General features: G+C 38.3%; 1 protein-coding gene across 3 annotated transcripts in view; it reads right to left on the reverse strand.

The window, feature by feature from the left end:
* Positions 1 to 23,142, reverse strand: part of SIN3A (SIN3 transcription regulator family member A) — a 77,165-nt gene that overhangs the window by 21,133 nt on the left and 32,890 nt on the right. For all 3 annotated transcript variants that reach the window (XM_007478187.3, XM_056799110.1, XM_001379892.5), the window contains exons 2-11: positions 16,301 to 16,522; positions 11,912 to 12,088; positions 6,511 to 6,617; positions 5,575 to 5,857; positions 4,405 to 4,656; positions 3,740 to 3,892; positions 3,268 to 3,426; positions 2,426 to 2,515; positions 807 to 925; positions 10 to 220 (exon numbers count right to left, since the gene is read on the reverse strand). In XM_007478187.3, coding sequence (XP_007478249.1) covers positions 10 to 220; positions 807 to 925; positions 2,426 to 2,515; positions 3,268 to 3,426; positions 3,740 to 3,892; positions 4,405 to 4,656; positions 5,575 to 5,857; positions 6,511 to 6,617; positions 11,912 to 12,088; positions 16,301 to 16,489 — 1,740 coding nt within the window. In that variant the 5' untranslated portion in view covers positions 16,490 to 16,522. The remainder of the gene's footprint in view (positions 1 to 9; positions 221 to 806; positions 926 to 2,425; positions 2,516 to 3,267; positions 3,427 to 3,739; positions 3,893 to 4,404; positions 4,657 to 5,574; positions 5,858 to 6,510; positions 6,618 to 11,911; positions 12,089 to 16,300; positions 16,523 to 23,142) is intronic.

The following is a 23,142-nucleotide window of genomic DNA, read 5'->3' on the forward strand; positions in this document are numbered from 1 at the left end:
CCTCTTTACCTCCTTACACAGAGGTGTCCGTCCTGTGCATTTGGGTTGCTGGTAGCTCTTGGGCAAGGCTCGGTAGCTTGACCCCAACCTTTTACAGGAGGCATAATCTATCTCCATGGCAATGCCTTCTGTAGCACGCTCTTTTGGAAATGTCTCCAGGTGAACGGATTCCTTATACCCAAGGAAATTCTTAAACCATGTGAATAATTCTGGGAATTTCCTAAAGAAAGAAGGCAAAAATATTAGTAAATAATAGCTATACCTTACCATGCCAAGCTTTGTTTCCAAAAAGAAACATCACAAGGTGTCAGAATTCTTCTCCTGTCCCGCTTTTAACCACTTTTCAATGCCCCAAATTCCCCTGAAGCCTTCTGAAGTCTCTGAGTAGTCTTTTCCATGTTAGCTCAGGACAGAGATCCTTGTTCATCTCTGTCATTCTCAGCTAACATGGAATGGTGACCTGAGACAAAGATTGGGCTCAAAACTCAGCCATGACTCTGGATCAAAACAGAAAGCAGGTGAAAAGCCTCCTGAAGAGTGGAGTGTCCCGGCTTCCTTTACTGGGCCTGAAACAATTTTTAAAACTCCTATCCTCCCTTGTTCAGGTAACACCAACTACCAATGTTCATTTAATTCTTGAGACCCAAGAATGCAATGACTGACCAAATCTCCATGAACAATGAAGAGGCTGGACAAAATGACCTTTAAAGTGATCTCTCATGTTAGCACTCTGTGGTTCTAAAGCACCAATGCTCCCCCCCCCCCCCCCCAATGAGTTGGTGTCTGGGTCACTGACTCTCACTCACCCCAGGAAAGGAGAAACAAGCTGCACAAGCTCAGGCCTAGAAATGACTTCTTGGTTAAAGATGACCAAACAGCGTAGGAAATTCTCATAGGCCTCTGTGCTCCGCAGGGCTTTCCGGACCTTGAAGAAAGGAAGAGGGTGGCGATGGTGAAGAGGCAAACACATACACCCAAGAGGAACCCACAATAATGGGGTCACCATTCTCAGTGTGTTCAGACAGGTCCACAGCAGGAATCTTAGGGACGGCAGCCCTTTGGAATAAGTCACTTCTGGCTCCTGACCTGACACAAATGCACTCAAGATAACCGTAGGCTTCTCAAGAGATAGCACAGGTCCAGAAAGAGCAAATGAATCAGAAGAACACATGTGGGAATGAGAAGGGACTGGCATTCTACTTGCTGGAGCTATGACAGCAACTGTCCAGATGTTGACAGCTGTCTTTCAGGAAGGGGCTATCACTGTATTACAAGGCTGAACTCAAATCACTGTCAGCAAGGTCCACAATACCTGTCAATAATCCTCATGATTGTTAGATTGATTAGAGTTAAATTCCACCCACTGAGAGGAAGCTTCAAAGGGGAAGGAAGTCAGGCAGAGGAAAATGCAACCTGAGGAGTTCTCTATACCACTGTATAGCATTTAAGATTCTTCCAGGTTAGAGCCAACACACTCCAATTGTAGGCATATCACCTAACCCTTCCAGGAGGGACACCAGAAGCCATGAAATGGTAGACTTCCCACTGAGTTAAATATTCCAGCAATTAAAAGACTACAACATGACATCAACGCCCAACAGATGAGGATTTTACAGACATTACAACTTGTCTGGGATATTCATCATGGAGAATTTTCAGTGGTATTACAAACAAGATCACACCTAGGTATTGTGAACAGTGAGTTCAAACATGCATGTGCACTTACACATAACTGCGAACATACATACACACACAACAAAAGCAACTGAATGGCCATGCTAACTAATTCTAACAGAACATCAAGGAAACACGTGATTAACAAAAGGCAGCCAAATGAAAAGACCACATGAATACCAAAAGACAAAACCCATGGGAATTTTTCTGAGTGTGGGCAGGAATCTTCTTCAGGTACTTCCAGTGATCCAAGGTGGTCCCAGAGAACAAAGGAGGTAAAGTAATGTACAAGACCAGAATGTTATATATGCTGTCAGGTCCTTGTTTTATAGATTAGTTTTTGCAGTGTTATTAGTCAGATGGTGGTTCAATGAGGGTTGAAGAGAGTGTGATATTCAGAAATCTTTTATTACGTCATCATCATCAAGAAATCTTTTATTACGTCATCATCATCAATGAAACCAGAAAAAAAATGATGCTACCATTAAAACAAATTGGAGGGGGCAGCTGGGTGGCTCAGTGGATTGAAAGCCAGGCCTACAGAAGGGAGGTTCTGGTTCAAATCTGGCCTCAGACACTTCTCAGTTGTGTGACCCTGGGCAAGTCACTTAATCCCCATTGCCTAGCCCTTACCACTCTTCTGCTTTGGAACCAATATAGTATTTATTCCAAGACAGAAGGTAGGGGTTTAAAAAAAATAAAATACAAATTGTACAGGATGCAACTTTCAATCCATTTGTACATCTCTCACCTTCTCAAAGAACAAGGATTCAGTTCCCACACCATGTTTGCTGGCTTCTGCCAAAGGCTGGTCCTTTAAGTTTAATAGTTTGGGTTTCTTCTGCAAAAAAAAAAAAGGGGGGGGGATAAAGTACAATCACATGATTAAGAAACTAAGGAAGTAAGAGTTCATTCTACTTGCACATTCAAGGTTTCATCTCTTAACTATTTTTGACTAATATTGAGAAAGCAAAACAAAGGAATTATTTCTCTGCTTCGGGGAGTACTCTAAAGCTTTCCAATCTCCTAGCTTCATTGCAGTCTGCCAGTTTTCGTCAAAAAAAATATTTTCAGATACTTGAACCTAATTTTCATTTCTACAAACTGTCATAACACTATTGTACTATTGGAAATACTGCTTTTCTTCTTTTTTAAAGGATTTTTTTTAGCTTTTTGAGGAATAGGTAATTATTTATAAATGACACAAAATAAAGTTGACTGTAATTCTTGAGTTCGATTTAGATGAAAGAATTGAGAATTAAATAATAACAAATTAAAATATCATTAGATGGGAAAGAACTGATAAAGACTACCAATATGAGGGTGACAGAGAAAGAGAGGAGACTTTGCTGACCTGATTATTGCTACTCTGGAAATTAATACAGAACAGCAGATAGCCAAAACAATAGTACATACAGAAGGCACTCAACTTAACTTGACATAATGGAAATTATACTAAAGCTCATTTTAAAAAACAACACACAAAGGAGAAGTAGCTCAATATAATTGATAACGTAGCCCTGAAGCCAGGGCTTCTCTGCATCCTTACCACCTAGAAGGAGAAACAGAGCCTGAGAAGGGGCACCCACATACCTTCACTGGAGGAGTAGTGCCAGTCCCAGAATGGCGGCGGATCTGACAGCCATTCTGGCTGGGTCTTTGCTGCTTGTTGTTCAGCTGGGGTTTCTTTACAGTGCCTCCATGATCATTCCTCACAGACTCAACCTTCTCTGCAGTCGTCTTACTTAATAGCTGGTTAAGACAAAGATTATCAAAGAACTCCAAATTTTTGTTTTGTGGAGTTGGGAAAGTGGGGAGCGGCAAAGGGAGAAGAGTGCTGTTGTTGCTCATTTCAGATGACCTCTGAATACTGCTCAGCTATTTTTCTGCAAATTAATCTATAGAGACTTCTGCATTAAGAGTTTAGTTTTAATGCCCATCACTGAAGTGAAATCATATCTTCCCAATTCCCTTTCCCAGACCTAGAAAATGTTCAGAATCCCAGGCTGTCAACTCCCTTAAGACACCCATACCCAGTGTATTGGTCTTAATGCAAAGCACTCACCACGGAGCTATTGGCATCAGGAAGGAACTGCCCAAACTCTGACAGGAGGTCTTCCTGATTCTTAAAGAGACGGGCCACCTGTGCATACACCTCCTGCTCTGTCAGGGCTGGCGTGTAATTCCCTCCAGCTTCCTTGGCATTCCGTTGCTCCTTCTGTCATGAGAGAGGGAGGGAAGCCTAAGCTCCATGTCTGACACACTTATATCATACACATTCCCAAGCCTCTGACCTTATCACTTCCACCACCTTCACAGAGGAAAGAGGAAACTAGCCTTCTTGGTTTTGACTCTCCCTGAAGGTTTCTCAGTTACTGAGATGAGAACAATGGTGAATGGCAGCCTTTTAAAAACTAGGGCAGGCATTCCTAATGCCCATAACTTTGTAGACAACTGACAAAAACCTAGATGTGGAATTCACCCCTTTACTTAACTATTTATACAAGTGACCCTCTAGACTCCCATGGTCTATAAATATTTATCTCATATAGAATCAGTTTTTTTAACTCTTTTGTTCAACTACTTTAAGACAATCTTATCACAGAAAGCAAGTGTGTTAAATTTGTTAAGCAGAGTAAATGACAGTAATATTCAGGAAGAGTCAAGGCATATCAACATGGTTTACATGAGTGGAAAGAACTGGAAGTAAATTAATGAGACAGCTCTTACCTGATATGTGTGCAAAATCTCCAGAAATGCTTTATAGATATCTGGCTGGCCCTGGAACCTATTCTTAATCTTGTTAACATAGTTGATGGCATGATTAAACTCCACAGGCTGATTGTTCTGCAAGGATGGGGCAGTTCCCAGGGAGATTGTCACAGGTGTGTGAGGCTGCACTGGTGGAGAACGTGGTGAAGCATATGATGGAAGGGGAGGTGTCTGCTGACTGGCTGGAGCATGTGCTTGGAGCTGGGATGGCTGGGGGGGGAAAAAAACATTTTTCCCCTTTAGGAACAGAGATATGATTCAAATAGGATCCCATCAGTATAGAAAGAATATGATCCCAGATAAATTGACATCATTTATTCACTCTTGGTATAATGTTTTGAATTCAAGGGAAGGGTGATCATGATTTCAATGGCATAAGAAACTTCCAGAAGACATTTCACACACTGCTACAGATAAGCAACTATTGGGCAATGTAGTCGCCTAAGGTCGCCTTGGAGCACTGAATTGCCTGGATAACTTGACCAAGGGCATGTGACCAGTCTGTGTCAGAGGCAGGATTTGAACTAGGATTTCCCTGACTGGAGGTCAGGCCTCTTATTTACTCGGCTACCATGCTGCCTCTTAACCACATCTTATAGGATATGATTACAGTCAAAATTAGAGAAGAATTCTCATGGTTGAAGAGGGGCAAAAAACTCTCCAAAAGTGGACTGCTCTTCATTTATCTAAATCTAATATCCAAAGGATCTGTGATTTCCTCTGAGCAGGATAACACTTCTTGCTATTTCTTTACTAAGTCCCAAGAAGATGCCTAAGGCTAACAGGAGTTAAATGTCATGACCATAGGAGTACAGGGAAGATTGTAGGCTGGATTTGAACCCCAAGTCCAGTACTATTTCTGCTCTGCCATATTACCTCTATGTTCTCTATAAATAACAAGTTTAGGTTTTTTTAATGGAGAAAAAACAGGTTTTCGTATACAAAATTAAACATCTTCACAAGAAAAGAACCCCACAGTATGGTACAACACACTATAAGCAAATTACTTGCACCTTCAATTTTAGACATTTTTTTGATGAACTTTTCTGACAAAGGATTATGAGAATTCAGAGAAGACATTTCCAAGGCATTTCTCTGATGTAGATAGAAATGCATCCAAGTTCTCACCTTGCTGATTTTGGCAGGTGGTGGCTGAGGGGCTGGCTGGGCAGGGGTTGGGGTGGACTGGGCAGATGGCTGGGAAGGATGCTGGGGCTGGGTCTGAGGCTGAGGCTGGATGCCATGGGTGGGAATTTGGTGAACTTGTCCAGGAGTTGTCACATTCACCATGTCGTTGGTCTGCACCTCAATTTTATAGCCAGGAGGTAAAAAGGTATTAAAGCCCATGATCAAGTCAGGGTGGCCTTTGAATAGCTGTGACACCCGACTAATAACTCCTGGAGTATCAATACTGAAAAGAAAAAACAAACATAACAAATTACCTAAAAACCATGCAGAGACCATACATGTCAAATATATCAAGATTCTTTTGGAATTTGCAATAAAAGTAATTGGGGTTTTTTTTCCATGAAGAATCTGGTTTCATAGGTATATAAGAGCCAACCCAAGCTGTCAATCATTGAAGCAAGGGAGAGTCTAGTTCAATAATTCATTTTTGAACAGTTCAAATTACTCCTTAACCTATACTAAAAATATACATACACATATATACAGAGTACATTTGTTTATATGTATGTTTATACATAACACATACTATGCTATACTGTATATATTACAGAATTTAATCTCTATTTCATATTTATTAATATTTCATACTATGAGAACTTCAAGGAGCCTTAAATTCTTTGGGGGGATAATTTAGAGCAATCTCAATGTGGATTTCTTAGAGAGGAAAATTTGATGAAAATTTTGACTCCTAGTAGCTAGAAATTTGGCTAGTGAGTAGAAAAATAAAGTGCTCGGCACTCTCCTTGCCCCACTATTTCTACTATCTAAAGCTGAAGAATTCTCTCATATCCCAAGAAATAGTATTAGACTTTATCCTCAGATAAATACTCACACCTAAATACAAGCTATCACAGAATAGATGTAAATGCATTTTACCTTTGAGACTTAAATTCCTTCATGATGTCCAGGAAATCATTGTAGACCTGAGGCTGACTACCAAACTGCAGCTTTACTTGGTCAAGATAGGACAGAGCATCCTCTACCTGTAAACACAAATACCAAAATTATCCATCAAAAGTGAACCCACAAGCTATAGAGTGATTCTTTTAGCTACAAATAAAACTGAGTATATAAATAAAACCTAGAAAATAAATGGAAAATTCTGTATAAACACAAAGAAAACAATAGGGATATCAATCACATACCTCAAGATCCAAAACATAATTAAGGAATCATATCATGGGGGCAATCCCCATTTCTGAAAATATAAGTAAAAAAAACACAAACACTGGTTTCCTCACATGAGTAAAACAATCATCAGAACATTTCAAGAAGCATGGAAAATGTCAAGAATGCTGAATTAGAAGTCCAAGAACCTGTATGTCCAGTCTCTGCTTCCATATTCATTAGTTCTTAGGATAGCTATAGTATACTTTCAATGGTGTAAATTTGTAAGCCATTCTCTATAAATCTGTCCATTTCTGCCAGAATACCCTTCATAATGTATTGGAATTCTTCCTCAAAATGCTTAGGCAATGTGTAGATACTTGTGGAGCACACAAACTTTCTGCTTATTATTCCTTATTTTCATTATATGGTCAGTTCACCCTGTTTATCCAGTCATCCTGATTCTCCTAATGACTTCTTCATTGGCAATATGATGACATATATTCAGATGTACCACATGCCTCTGTTGACAGTTAATGTCTTTTAATTTGACTCGGCAAACACTTGATAGTGTCTCCTATGAGACTTTTTAAAGAATCAATAGATAAATTTGTGCAATGAAATAAAAAGACAGAGAATTTTTAGAGGACTTCACCCCAGCAAACACCTGATTTCCTCATCAAACTGAAAGACAGCAACCATGGTGAAAACAGGATAGAAACACATTTATAAAATGCTACAGAGAAAGATGGTAGAAGATTATGAGCAACACTGACCCCCTAAAAGGATGAGATCATTCAAGAGAAGGGCAATAACTGACTACTTTTTCATCTCTATGAAATCTTTGAGAATAACCAAAATCTACTAAAGGCATTCTTCCTCCATGAAGATTTGAATGGAACAAGCATGTAATGTTCTTTAGATGATTACAACTTTATACACAAAATGGAAAGTAAATCTCACTGTTAGATATATATATATATATAAATGACTTTCAAGCAAAGGAAGGAGCTGTTCTCTCTCTCTCTCTCTCTCTCTCTCTCTCTCTCTCTCTCTCTCTCTCTCTCTCTCTCTCTCTCCTCCCCACCCCCCCCACCCCCTACTGAGGGTCCTGACTTGAACTCCCATGACCAACACTCCTTTAGCTGTTTTACCTCAATACTCAGAGCCAAGGTCTGGTGAAATGAGTTGGGATGGAACCACCCAGACTTCCCCTTAAACCTCTAGCCCTTTCCCCAAGGAAGGTGAAGTGTCTCTTGAGCAATAATGTTCCCAGGGGCGACACTGTTCAGAAGCCTACAGCCTTGAGCTGGCCCTGGTAGAAAGAAATTTGTGTGGAAAGTAGGTAGCTACATACATTAAACCTCCCTCTAGTAATGAAAGGATCGAAGTATAGATGGAACCCTCCACATTAATGAAAGGTGACCCAGGACTAAGGGTGGTGGCATTCAGCTCACTTTCTCCCCTTACAACCCTTCCCCAATGCTCTTGGGCTGGCTAGAATCAGTTTAGTTTGAAGGCAAAGGTAAAAAATCAAGGGGAAGGGGTCTCTACATTCTGGCTATAGAGATATTTTATCTGACAGTTTTATCCAAACAAAAAATAGAAACAAATATAAAACATTAATACATTTAGAATAAGAGGAAAAACAGTTCAATGGAGGAAAATATTTCTATCAAGTTTCTGATAAGCATTTGTTATCTAAGATATACAAGATAATCAATAGATGTAGAGGATCTAAGACTATTCCCTGATAGAAGTGTTCAAAGGACATGAACAAAGCTCTCAAAAGAATTGCAAAATATTAACAACCAAATTCCGAATGATAGGAGAAATACAAACCAAAAACAACCCTAAGATTTCATCTTGTACCCAGTAAATTTGCATAGGTGACAAAAGATGGGACTAAGTTAATGTTGGAAGGACTATGGGAAGATGGGCACATTGGTATATTGCTGGAGAGCAGTAAATCAGCTTTTGGAAAGCAATTTGAAATTATGACAATAAGTGATTAGGCTATCCTTTGGCTAACAGTCCATGACTAGATATATCTACTCTAAGGAGGTCATTGATGGAACTATGAATATGATGAATATAGAAGTATAGGAAGATAAACATAATTTGACAGGTAATGAAATAAGCAGAGTCAAAAAACATACATGGTGTCTAACAAAAAAAGCAAAATAAGCACAAAACTGAAAGTGAATATTTCCAAAATTATAAAGAATAAGGAGGGCAGTGGCTCAATGGAGAGGGAACCAGGCATGGAGACAGGAGCTGGGTTCAAATCTAGCTTCAGATACTTTCTAGCTGAGAGACCCTGAACAAGTTATGTAACTTCAAAATGCCTAGCTCTTACTTGCTCTTCAGTCTTAAGACACTTAGCATCAATTCTAAGACAGAAAGTAAGGGTTTAGAATAAACAAATAAATCAATAAAGCCCAAAAGAGATATGGGAAGACACCTCCACTCCTTTGTAAAAGTAGAAGGTCCACAGCTATGAAACATATGCATGTTTTCAGATTTTCCCCATATATTCCACATATTTCCAATAATTGGGTTTGCCAATTATTTTTCTCTTCCTCTTTTTCCTTCTTAAAAAATTATTCCTTATTATATGAGATGGCTATCTGCAAGGAGTAAATTAGAGGGATATGGGAAATTTAGGTGACATTAAAAAAAGGCAAATAAAAATTATTCCTTAAAATTTATTTTTTAAAAATTAACATTGCATATAGCTATCTCTTTTAAAATCAGCAAGCCATATGCTAAAGCACCATCTAAACATAGGTTTAAAAAGAAAGGATATTGCCTAATGAATCATCCCCATTTCCTAAATCCCTTATGTTTTCCTTAGTGGTATCCATACACATCATAATGAATTTGGGATCTGAAGACCCAGGTTCAAAATGTAACTAATACTGAATATCTGTGTGCTCTCAAGCAAGGTTCTCAGTTTAATGTACCACATAAACTGTAAGGTTCCTTCCAGGCTGAAATCTACAATTCACTGAATATAAACAACTAAAATACTAGTATTAAAATGCTAGTAAAGAATGTCTATCTGTTCATATATTTTCTTGCATTGATTTCCTTATTTAATAGTTTATAAATAATTTGAACATTTCTCATGAAGTTCAAACTAACTGTTAGTTTTGATACAGCATCATTGCTATTGAAAAACTGTCATTAGTGATCTGGATGATGGAACAGGGAGCAACTTTTTAAGTATATGGAAGGCAATTATGTGGAAGTATTAATTCTTTGAAAGGAACAAAATCCAAAGTGATATGACAAGAAAAGCACAATCTATAGCAAAGATGGTGCTAATGAATACCCTATACGAGGTAAATCATAAAAAATACAATTAAAGTGGAAATGCCCCTGCAGAAAATACATGATAGAAAATGCTATGTGCAAGCCTGGCAGGAGAGGAAATTAGGAATTATAGGGACTCGTAAACTGTACATTAATGAAATACAGTACATCTCTTTGAAACCCCAAAATGAAATGGATTTCATTGAAATGTAACATGGATAAACAATTAAGAAAATCCTTCTCTATCACATGAAAGTACCAACCACAGGAGTACTACTTTATTCATGTTTGGGATCCACACCTCAAAAGAGGAACAATATGAGCCTAACTAATTTGGAAGTGGACATAAATTTGATATTTTGAGGGGATTTCGGTAGGATACTCCTGGGACCTAGAAAATCCCAGCATTTATATATTAATAAAAGGAATGTCAACCAGTAGTGTTTAAACAGTAATGAATATTTTACTGACATGAAAAAAATGAGGGAAAAAATTACTCGGTACCTCTCAAAATTAGGCCTTTATTCATTTTGCTTGTCAAAGAGAAAGGAAAAAAATAGCATAGACAACTCATAAACTTCCATTTTTAACATCTTCTGAGATGTCTTTGTGGCACGGTGGTGACCCTGATTTCCCAAAGGCCATACTAGCAAGGCAAGCTCTTTCAGCATGTACCAAGATGGCAAGGCCTAAAGAGCATGAGCTTGATGGCAGGCTATGCATCACTTAAAAATGAGCCTACTAAACACAAAGATGCTTAGATACTACAGAAAATCAGGAAGACCAGATGCTATGGAATAAAAAGGATAAGATCTGTATCAATGTAGGGAGTACTTAGAAATGAAATCAAGAATTCTGGAATATTTTGGTATTCTCACAGAATATTCCTTTGTAACAGATTATACAAACATGTATAAACTGTTTTATCTAACAATTTTTAAAATAGAATTTGTGAAAACTATGCCTGTCATCAAAATTTTGAATAATGCAGGTATTCTTCAAAAAATGAACTTCAGATTAAACAGAGTCAATTCAATTATATGAGTTGAGTCAAATGAGCTAATTCAAATTCTCCGATTTATCTATGTTCCCTCTCTACCTCAGACATTTATTTAGGCCAATATAAAAGTAAGGTCATAGTTCCCTGAGAACACACTCCTTTCAAAGATGAGATTAGACACATTAATTGATAAGGATGACAACTTAAACATTTACCAGAACTGACCCACTGGAAAATGAATCAGGAGTTGTTGATCCCTTGGAAGGAAGGCAACAATTCCCATCAAGATTATCATGATTAAATCATCCCATTTACTCAATATATATTACATATATCACAACCAATTATCATAATATATAATCAATTTTCCTCTCAAACATGTGATTACAATGTTAAAACAGGTACAGAGGAGTTGACAATTTTCAAATGACAAAATGATATTTTATACTTTCATCAAATTCATGTTCCCTATCTGTAGAGAGAAAAAGCAGAAATTGTCAAATCTGAAGTGAAGATGTGATAAAACACAGAGATGTGGCACTCAAGTCAGGTGATTCCAAGAGCTCCAGTGGCACTTTAGCCTAGTGAGTGCAATGCACTTCTACTGCAAAAAACCTACTTACCGTTGGGAGAACAGATGCAAATGTGAACACATCATTCACAATTAGAGCTTTTCTCTAAAACTCAAGAAGGATTCCTCAAAAAAAGAATGGGACTTATTTATCAAGAATATGCTGGGAAAGTCAACCAGTTGGCTCTTGAGATTCCAAAATAGCAGTATTACCTGCATTATCATAGCATTATCGTAGCATTTTAGGACATTCAGCTCTACAAAACACAACTGAATCCTACCTTGAGCCTCTGAAACTGCTGTTGTCCCTGCACTGGTGCAGCTGGAGGGGCTGCATGAGCATGGCTCTGAACCACCTGTCCCCCATGAGGCTGAACGGATGTTGTGTGATGGTGGCTGCTGTGAACAGTTGCTAACGTAGGTCCATGGCTGCCTGAGCTCTGTGGTACAGCTGAAACCTGAAAAAATGAATAAATAAATAACTCTAGATCTGAGTCTTGGGTGAACCAATTCATCCCCAGCTAAATACAGTAAAGAAATCACCAGTCAGATCCTTCCTTCCCAATGTAAATGGTGTGTATACACTTTAAGAACGCACTGATGATATTCCAATGTATCATACAAACTCCTAGGGCATTTCCAAATGCATCTCCCCCAATGCATAATCCCTGCCAACAAAACAGAAATTCTGACTAACAGAGTACAATGTCAAAAGAAAGACCAGAGTATGTCTGATTGGAGAGGAGAGGGGTTCTAAACAGGAGTCATATTCTTTTGGCTCTGCACAAACTCTACGTGTGTATGGGGGGGGGGGGGGGGTGAGGAAATGTGTAAAGACTTCTTTCAGAGGGAAAATTCATAACTACTCTCCTTAAGAATCTTTGATACAAAAAAAGAAAATAAAGCTTTTAATAACCAGAATTCTCTGGGTTTTTAACAATAAGTGTTAAAAGGGTTCAGATTCAAAGGCAAGCTAGGACCCAATGAATTAAACTTCTATATGGAACATCTGACCAGAAGGGATGGAAACTTAAATTCTGAATACATGTAGAGAAACAATTTCAATAGGAAAAGGGAAACTCATCAACAAGGACAAAATGTCTGAAGAACGAACCATTGGGTCCTTCTCTATCCTTGCTCAAACCGTTTATATCTGGCTGGTTCACGCTCTTCCTCCAACTCCTACCCCTAGACTAAGGGGTGTGAACCTTCATGTTGCTACTCCCTTGGCATTCCACACACTGTTCTATGACCTAGTCTTCCTCAAACTTCAGTCACTAAAGGCACAGTAGGTGATACCCTAGATTTCATCATTAGCCAAGGGTTCCACTTCTACCCCAAACTGGCATTCCTCTATCTCATCATGACTTCCTATCACTCCATATCCTCCTATGCCTCACCTCTCCTAAACCTCCTACATGTTCTGTCCCAATGCCTCTAATCCCTCAGGTGATTAGCCTAGCTTTGGCTTCACTTTCCTCTCAAGATCTCAATTTTAGCTTATAATTGTGCAATTCCACGCTGTTCTCCACTCTCAAAAACCATTGCTCAACATGTCTTATCACCATCCAAGCCTTCACAAATCCAAGCCCTGGATTACTCTTACCTTCCTTCTTCTCTGCTGCTTCTCATGCTGAACAGAAACCCAGCATCTGGGTCTCCTCATAGCAAGCAATCCCTTCAATCCTCCCTAAATGATTCTCTATCCCACTTCACTGCTAAAAATGTATTCTTTCCCGAACACTTCCCCCCCACTCTCCTCTAAGAATGAGGTAAGCTAAAACCAGCTCCCCCCCTCTAGGTGCCTATAATCCCATTCTCCAGCAGAACGCTCCTTCAATCATCTTTCTAATCTCCAATCAGTTACAATACAGTAAAGTTACTGTGTTCATGGGAGATACATTCCAAGACCCACCATGGATGGACCTGCTGACTCCACATATAGGTGCTCTCTCTCACTGCTCCTGTTGTCTCAACTTGGCAGTCTGTAGCCACCCACACTACCACCAATACCCCCCACATGTAAAAAAAATAAAAAACCCTGTAAGAAGCAAAAGTGAAAATAAAAGGTGAAAGTGAAAGCAGAGGAGAGAGACCCCATGCAGAAAGAGTAAAACTCCAACAGGTGAACCTCTAGGGTTTTGTAGTGGACACAAAACTGCTGACTAGGGGAGACTACTTTTCCTGCTACCTTCAAACATATCCAAGTCTCCTGATTCTTCTTTTTTAAAAAAAAGTGAAACCCCTACCTTCTGTCCTAGTATCAATTCATTGTATCAATTGTATATAGTATCAATTGGCACACATAAGAGTGCCAAGGGCTAGGCAACTGGGGTTAAGTGACTTGCCCAGGGTCACAAAGCTAGGAAGTGTCTGAAGTCTGCCCAACTCCAGGCCTGGCACTCTACTCTGCTATCTAGCTTCCCAAAGTCTCTTGATTCTTAAAACAAACCAACAAACCAACAAACCCCTTCACTAGAGCCTCTAAACCCCCTCAAGATATGGGCTTTGACTCCCTTTCTCAGTCATAAATTCCCTATAATAGTGATGGCAAACCTTTGGCACACAGAATGCTCTCTGTGGGAACATGGCCACCCCCACACCCCAACAGTTTGTTACTAGAAAGGCAGAGAGAGGAACTAGGGTGAAGCTGATCCCTTCTCCCCTACACCAAGTCTGATGACATTTTTCACATCCCTTGCCCCTCTATCCAGCAGCTCAATGGGAGCACACAGGGAGCAAGGTGAGCAGCTTACAGGTAGCAGTGGTCTTGGGCCACTCCCCTCCCCCTCTTCACCTGTGCTGAAGAGATTCTTCATTTCCCCAGCCCCTCAGGCCAGCAGCCCAATGGGAGCTTCTTCCCTCCCCTATGTGTGTGGGGGGGGAGGGCACACAGTCTCTAAAAGGTTCACCATCACTGCTCTATAAGAAGCCTTCTACCCTCTATTAGGTCCACTTCCTCTCCTCTCTTCTCCCTCACTTCTCAATCCTTCTTCTTACTCTTAATACTGACCTGCAACTGCTCTGTCCAAACTTACTAATGATAACTGCCAAATCGGATGTTCTTTGCTCAGCTCTCCTCTCACACTCCTCGATACTCAGCTCTCTCCCAGATTCCTGTGGCACTCCCTTAGTTTTCCCACATGTCCTTCACAGGGGCTGTGCTCATGGCTGAGGCTCTTCACAGCCCTTTGCTATTTATTCTCTTGCTACACAATGAATACTTGGTGACCTCAACTCCTTTGGCCTTAATTATCTTAACAAGGAAGAGATGACTCAGACCTAGACAGTCACCCCAATCTCCACTGCCTGTTCCTACCAGACATTTCAAAATGAATATCCCACGATCCCACAATGTCAGAAAAATTTGAAAGAACTATAGGAACCAATATTGAATAATGTAAGCAGAACCAGAACAATTTATACAAAACAGAACATAACACTGTGAAGACAAATAGTTAAGAGATCTAACCAGCATAATGACCAACCATGATTCCAGAGAATCAAAAATGAAGCATCCAATTCTGGCAAAAATAAGGGACTCAGATACATTTTTTGGACATGACCAATAAAGAAATTTAGATAGCTAGATAAAGAGTGGAGAGAGCACTGAGCTTGGGAGTCAGGTAGATTCATCTTCATGAGTTCAAATCCAGTCAGATACTATGTGACCTTGGAGAAGTCACTTAATCCTATTTGCCTCAGTTTCCTCAGCTATAAAATGAGCTGGAGAAGAAAATGGCAAAACATCCCAGTATCTTTGCCAAGAAAAGTCCAATGGGGTCACAAATAAACAACCAAACAAGGAAATTTTGTTTGATTTATTTCTTTAAACCTAGATGTTCCATAGACCCATGCAACTAGAACAGAATTCTTATTTTTTCTCTCTAGGTTCCCTCACCTCTTCTCCAAATCATCCTGCTTCTGTCCTAGGAGGGTACAGAACTGTCTTAATAAGGGAGGACTGTCAGTTCATGACTGATACATGATAACTGTGCCTCCATAGACAAGGCTAACCCCTAATGCCCCAAATAGGAGAGGAGCTGCAGATGTGCACCAGCAGAGGGAGTTTCCAAACAAAGTTCTCCTTACGTATAGAATAAGAGCAAGACAAAATAAATAAAGGTTTACAGGACTGATGAGGGAAGGCACAGAGAGAGCCAGAAGTTCAGATGAAAAGGACTAAAGTTTCTAGTCAGGAGTATGCTAACCAAGAAAACTAAGGTCAGCTTAGGCTGCACTAAGAAAAGACTAGCCTCCACAGCTGGGGAGTTTGGGAGTTCTACTGCACTCTGTCCCCATCAGACTACATATGGACCATTGTCCTCAGTTTTGACATCTTTTGGAAAGGACACTGATAAACTGAGTATCCAGGTGGATGACAAGGACGGTGATATGAGCTTTGAGCTCATGGCCATTTGAGAACAGCATCAAAGAGCTATTAATGATAGCCAGCATTTAATATTACCTCAAGCTACCTTTATAGTACCCTGAGAGTTAGGTGCTATTATTGCTATTTTACGGTCAAGGACATGGAGGATGAGCAAGAATAAGTGACTTGTCCAGGATCACACAGTTATATCACATTTGAAGTCAAGTCTTCTAACTACTGGCCCAACATTCTGTATGCACTGTGTTACCAGGTCTCTGAAAGTGTGACCCAGGCCTACCTGATAGCTGGGAGTAACAGAGTACTGAATTCCTGTAGCTGACTGCATGGTCTCTGAGACTGTCTCATACACAGGAGGTGCAGGTGCAAGCACGCGGTGCTGGTGTGGAAATGCTTCCGTGTTACTGGCAATACGTCGCTGCTGGGACGCATACACAGGTGACTCCTGGTCATCCAAGCGTCGCTTCATTCTGCAGTCATACTCGGCGATGCTCTACCAAACCTGGGGAGAACAAAAAAATATTTTTCACATTTTCTAACCCAAGAAGACACACCATCAGCTGTGCTCCAACTTAATGTGATTTATGCCCAACAGTTTTAAATTCAAAGTAAATCTGTTTGGGAGATCTCTATGCTGGAGACATCTTGCCTGCACACAATTTCAGCACCTGTAAAAATGATCATAGGATTTTAGAGTTTTAGAGTTTATACATCACTCTCATTTTACAGATGAGGAAACCAAGGCCAAGTTAAGGGACTTGTTCAGGATCACCCAGCTAATAAGTTTCTGGGGATAAGGTTAGAAAACAAGTCTTTCAGACTCTGAAACCAGAGCTCTCTTCCATAAAAATAACCAAGTGTTCAAAACTAAAATATTTCTTGAAATTGATTTGAACTTGAAGAAAACGTAAGAAAATGCTATCTAGTTACATACCAATCACCACTTTTTAAAAAGTTCAATTCCATCTAAATGTCAGCCATACAGATATGGTCAACACAGCATTTTATTTCTAATACATATAATCAAACTTCATTATAAATCCTTAAAGTCTTGGTTAGTGCTCCAGCCAATTTAGTTCCTATTTAACAAGTGATCTGCCTAGATTAAATTTCTCCATTTTCCAAAGAAAACATTAGACTACCACTTCCTAGATGGTATTATCTACAAATCTTACTAGAATAGTGCTGTAGAGTAAGTCTGGAGATGCAGATTTTCTAGATCCTCAACACCATAAACATTCTATGTATATTCTAGCCCTACAGTTCTAGGATTCTAATAGCAAATTTGGTTCCAAGTTATCCAACAATTAACCAACTGTAAAAACTTTCCAACTCTCAAATCTTTTTTTTTCTTTTTAAACCCTTACCTTCTGTCTTAGTACACTTTTTTCAAAATCATTAACACAAATGTAATTCACTGAAGAGCAGGCAGAAGCATGTTCCATCCTCCAACAGACATAATGGGGCCATGTTTAACTGATTGTGATTTCAGAAAAACTTCTTAAAATACCATCACTCTGCCTGGTAGATGCAGCAGCAACAGAGCAGCAATAGTTCTTGATATAAAATACATATATCCAAAGAGGCTTCAATACAAGCTCCAGGGAACTCTCCCCACCAAACCCTAAGCCTAACCCAATTCCTTAGACATAAACTAGTCATGGAATGGAGGTGGTTCTCAGAAGAACTCCCTTAAAATTCCTTCAAGCACCTCTCTGGCTCCTTATCCTCAAGTTTCCCCAAATTGTATACTCTCTCCTTCCTGTCCTCTCTCAGTCAACCCATAGGCTTTATAAACCTAAATCAAAAGGAGAACATCAAAACAATTGTTTAGCAAAATATAGAACTTTAATGTTATTATGTGTGTATTGGTCACAAGTATGGTTAACTACATATTAGAATGGAGACTCTTAGAGCATAAGGGTCATGACTCTTTATCTCAACTTCAACCTAATATGTGGCCCAGTTTCAAAATTCAATGAACAATAACTTGTAAATTTTACAAAGAGGTTTCCTTACAAACTACCTTATGAGGTAATAGTCCCATTTTGCAGATGCGGAAACAAGACTCAGTGACTAAACTGATTTATTTAAGGTTATAAAACTAGGAAGTTACATGGGCAGGGTTTGCACCTTCCACTCTTTCCATTTCTCAATAATTCTCTGCTGGCTCCCTATGATCATCTCTATGACCAAATCTATGTACCTTGTTTGGCTTTTAGAATCCTCCCTCACCTGGCCCCCTCTGATGATTCCTTACACCTTCCTAACTCCCCCTTTACATACTCTATCATACAGTGACTGGCCTCTTGCTTTTCCTCCATCTCCTGACTGGGCATTTCCACTGACTGTACCCCACTTCTCCTCTACATTTCCTGGCTTCCTTCAAGACTCAGCTAAAATCTCACTTTCTAAAAGAAGACTTTCCAGGTCCTCCTTAATGCTTTCTCTCTGAAATTATCTTCAAATTATCCCCTACATACATAGTTTTTGCATGTTGCCTCCCTCCCTCCCTCAGATTAAAACAACAACAACAAAACCTTACCATTTGGCTTAGAATCACTACTTAGTATCAGTTGCAAGGAAAAAGAACAGTAAGGGCTAGGCAGTTGGGGTAAAATGACTTGGGAAGGGTTACATACAGCTGGGAAGTATCCACAACCATAGCTGAACCCTATCTTCCTGACTCCAGGCCTGGCTTCCTATCCACTGTGTTACTTAGCTGTCCCCTTCCAACCTTAGCTTGTGAGCTCAAGGAAGGTAGAGATTGCCTTTGCCTTTCTTTGAATCTCTAGCGCCTAGCACAGTTAATTGTACATATTAAATACTTAATAAATTCTTGCTGGGTGTCTGATTGGTCTCAAAGTAGCTTTAACTTTTATGAACTCCAAAATCCGGTTTTTCAGTTCTCTTGGTAAGAAACTTTGGTGCTTGCTCTTCTGACACAAATCTTTGAGTGAGCTAACTTTAACCTTTCATACTGGAAGAGCTTTCATTGAAGTTAGGAAACTAAATTAAGAATAGGAGACTCAGGGAATAAACCTACTCTTCTCAGCCCCTCCCACTCCCTCCAAACTCTACACAGCTTCCTCTTTTCCCGTGCTCCAAGCTGTCCTTTGAAGGTTTTGATTAAATCAATTTCTTTGTCACAATAGTATAACATATAATCCTATAGTGCCCCACTAGCAAACATTAGGGAGTCCCTCTAAGATCACTTTTTAACACCCTGATCCTAAGATTACCACTAATTAGAAGAGTGTGTTGTTCACCTGCCACAGGTCAAATGCCAGTCAACATAAAATGGGAAATCATTCTTAAGCATATATTTTCTTAATTCCTCTGTTTGAGGAAGTCACTTTTTCTTTTTCTTGTTCTTATTTCAAGTTAGACAATAGAGGTCATTTACTTTTGCAATTTGGTATTTTAAACAAATTTCCTTACTTTGTAAGGATTTTATTTGCTCCTTACGGAAAAACTACTTAAATATGACAGCAGGTGGAATGCTTTGAAAGAGAACACAAACAAAAGTTAACAGACCCATAAGAAACTGAGATAGTGGAAGTAGCTGAGTTGTAAGGTGGAGTTTCTTTGATCCCCAAATTATTCTGGATGAAGAATTCATTTCCCATAGGGGTACAATCTCTTCAGAGTTGCTCTTGACAATTGAGAGAATAAACAATCTGGGACTTCAGGAGGACAATTCACAACACCAACTGCTTCTACCAATTAAAAATTTCTTCCACTACCATGGGAAAGTCTTGGGAAAGCTTGTTTGTTTTGTTTTTCTTTAAGGGACTAGTCAATACCAGGAAACTTTATACCATACAATTCCTTGACCCTACAGAATTCATTCCACTCTTTATTTATTTTGCCTCTGGTAGAATCATAGAAGTAGAGCTATGAGGAAAATGTGTTGTTTTCTCTGCTTTGCCCTACTCTTTGCAATATATTTTTTAAATATATAATGCACAATTACCTTATAGAATTCATTCATTTAACTAAAAAATATTTACTAAGCTGATTTTTTTCAAAAGTACAAAAAAAAGTACATCAGAATTTAATACTCTAACTGGGAAGATAAAACTTATGAACATGAAAAGTTAGTTATTCACTTATAAAATTAATATGAAAACATGTTTTGCATGATAATACAAGAATAACTCAGATGGAATTGCTTGCCAGCTACAGGAGGAGGGGGAAGGGAAACAATTTGGATTATAAAACTTTGGAAAACTTAAGTGAAAATGTTATTAAAATTAAAAATAATTTTAAAACATAAAAGTGATAAACAAATTTGATTTCAGATACTTCCTAAATGTATGACCCTGGGCAACGTGTTTGCCTAGCCCTTGCCCTTCTGTCTTAAGAGTTGTCACCAGGACAGAAAGGGTCTTTATCTTTAAAAAAAAAAAGGGGGGGAGAGAGAGAACTATAGAAGAAAAAATTAGAAAGGGGATTAAAATCTTGGCATAAAAGGTATAAAATCTTGCCCACAAAACAATCTCCCTAAAAATTAGAATGAACTAAATCGAACCCAATGATTCCACAAAACAAGAGCTATTAAAATAAAGTCAAATGACTGGGAAAAGTGAAATTGTAAGATATTTCATAGCAAAAACCACTAATTGAGAAGAGTTTAAGAAAAAAACTTAAAATCTTTGAAATACCTGAACACCATGATCAAAACAAGAACCTATACAACATATTTCAAGAAATTTTAAGAGAACTGCACAAAAAAGAGCAAAGTAGAAACTAAAAGAATTCACTGGTCTCCTAAAAAACCCCCAAAATGAAAATTTCTAGGAACAGCATATCTAAGTCTAAAGCTTCTAGATTAAAAAATAATACTTCAAGCAACCAGAAAGAAAGAATTCAAGCAGTAAGGAGCCATAGTCAGGATTACATATGATTTAACAACTACAACTATAAGGGAACAGAGACCTTGGGAATACAATATTCCAGACAGCAAAGGATAAAAGCTTATAGCCAAGAATAACTTACCCAGAAAAAACAAGTATAATCCTATAGCAGAGAATTGGACCTTTAATGAAAGACTTCTAAGCACTCTTGATAAAAAGAACTAACCAGAATAGAAATTTTGAAATTCAAACACAAACAGAAGAGAAATATGAACATAAATGAGTAATTATCAATGAAAAATTATAAAGGTCTAAATAAGAATAAACCACTTACCTTCTAATATGGGGAGATGAAACAAAGAGGAGGAAGGGATAGAATAATACTAAGCAGAAGAAATTCTAAGGCTATAAAAACTAGAGCACTTCTTGAAGTGTTCTGAGGGAAACCTAAGGAGTTGATTACTATCAATTGGTGAATGTGTGAACAAGGTATGGTAAATCAAAGATAACGGAGTACTACTATGTTAAGAGAAATGATGGAGATGGTTTCAGAGAAACTTGGAAAGACTTGTATGAACTGATATAAAGTGAATAGAAATAGAACAATTTATACAATTACAATATGGTAAAGACAAATAATTTTGAAATGAATAAGGAACTTTGATAAGTTTAATGACTAATCACAATTAAAGGACTAATGATGAAACATTCTACCTAATGGAAGGTGAACGACTCAAAATGCAAAATGAGACATACCTTTCTGAACACAGCCAATGGAAATTTGTTTTGATTGAAACCAGGGTTTGGTTTTTCTTTTGTTCTCAATTGAGATGGGTTAAGGGAGGAGGAGGAAATGTATATATACACATATACATATTGATTTAAACAAATTATATCATTTTTTAAAAGGACAATAAGAGCTGAAAAAAAGGTCAAAGGATGAGCTCCTAAAAAAGGAAGGGGGATAAGGAGTGCAGAGGGTGGAGGAGAAAGAGTCAAAATAGTGCAGGAATTGACTCATTTACATGCCAGTACAAATTAAAAATTCCAGCTATTGAATTAAGAACCCACTATTCAACAAATAAGATGGGAAAACTGGAATGTTGTCTGGCAGAAACTAAGTATAGACCAACATCACACCATATGTTAAGATAAAACTCTAAGTGGATACATGATTTAAATTACCTTTTGGATCCCGATTAGAGAAACAATTCATGACCGAATTGACAGAGTATCATAAAGAATAAAATGATGAGTTTTGATTATACAAAATTAAAAGGGTTTTGCACAACTAAGAGCAGCACAGTTAAAAAGGGAAACATCTAGATTACTGGGAGGAAAAATGATTAAAGCAGATTTCTCCCAAAAAGGTCACATTTCCAAGATATATAAAAAGAACTGATTCAAATTTGAAAGAAGAGTCATTCTCCAATTAATATATAATTGAAGGAATGAACCATCAATTCTAAGGAAACCACCAGTTTTCTAAGGAAAAGTAGAAGTTATCAACAGCCATATAAATAAAATTTCCAAATGACTAATAATTAAATTACAAATTAAAAGCAATTCTGAAATCACACCCCAGTTGAAATCAAAAATGACAAATGTTGAAAGGGTTATATGAAAATTGGCACATTAATATATTGTTGGACTGTGCTGTCATTTTAGAAAGTAATTTTAAGTTATACTGCAAAGTATACCTTTTGAACCTTCCATGCCAATCTGTAAATCTACATCCCACTGAGATCTAAGGGGGGAAAAAAAACAAAACTTACACACAAAAATATTTGTAGCTGTCTTTTTTGGAATGGCAAAGAACTAGAAACTTGGGGAATGGATCCATCGATTGGGCAATGGCTGAACAAATTATGGTATAGGAATACAATGGAACACTTTCATAAAGTCATAAAAACCATGAGTTTCAGAGAAACCTGGCAAGACTTGTCGTAACTAAATCATAGTGAAGTTAGTAGAACCAGGAGAAAACTATATACAATAACAACAGTCCTGTAAAGACACACAACTCTGAAAGACTTAAGAACTCTATCAATGACCAATGGGAGAATAGTGAAGTATGCTACCCACTTCCTGATAGAGGTAATGGATTCAAGTTGCAGAATGAGGCATACTTTTTTATTTTAGGACATGACAAAAAAAAATTTCTTTTTCTGGATTTTGCTTTTCTACTGAAGTTGGGATAGGTAAGAAAGAAAATATGTTTATTAATTTTTAAAATAATAAAAATTTTTAAAGCAAAAAACAA

The sequence above is a fragment of the Monodelphis domestica genome, chromosome 1 (genome assembly GCF_027887165.1).
Source record: "Monodelphis domestica isolate mMonDom1 chromosome 1, mMonDom1.pri, whole genome shotgun sequence".
NCBI lineage: Eukaryota > Metazoa > Chordata > Mammalia > Didelphimorphia > Didelphidae > Monodelphis > Monodelphis domestica.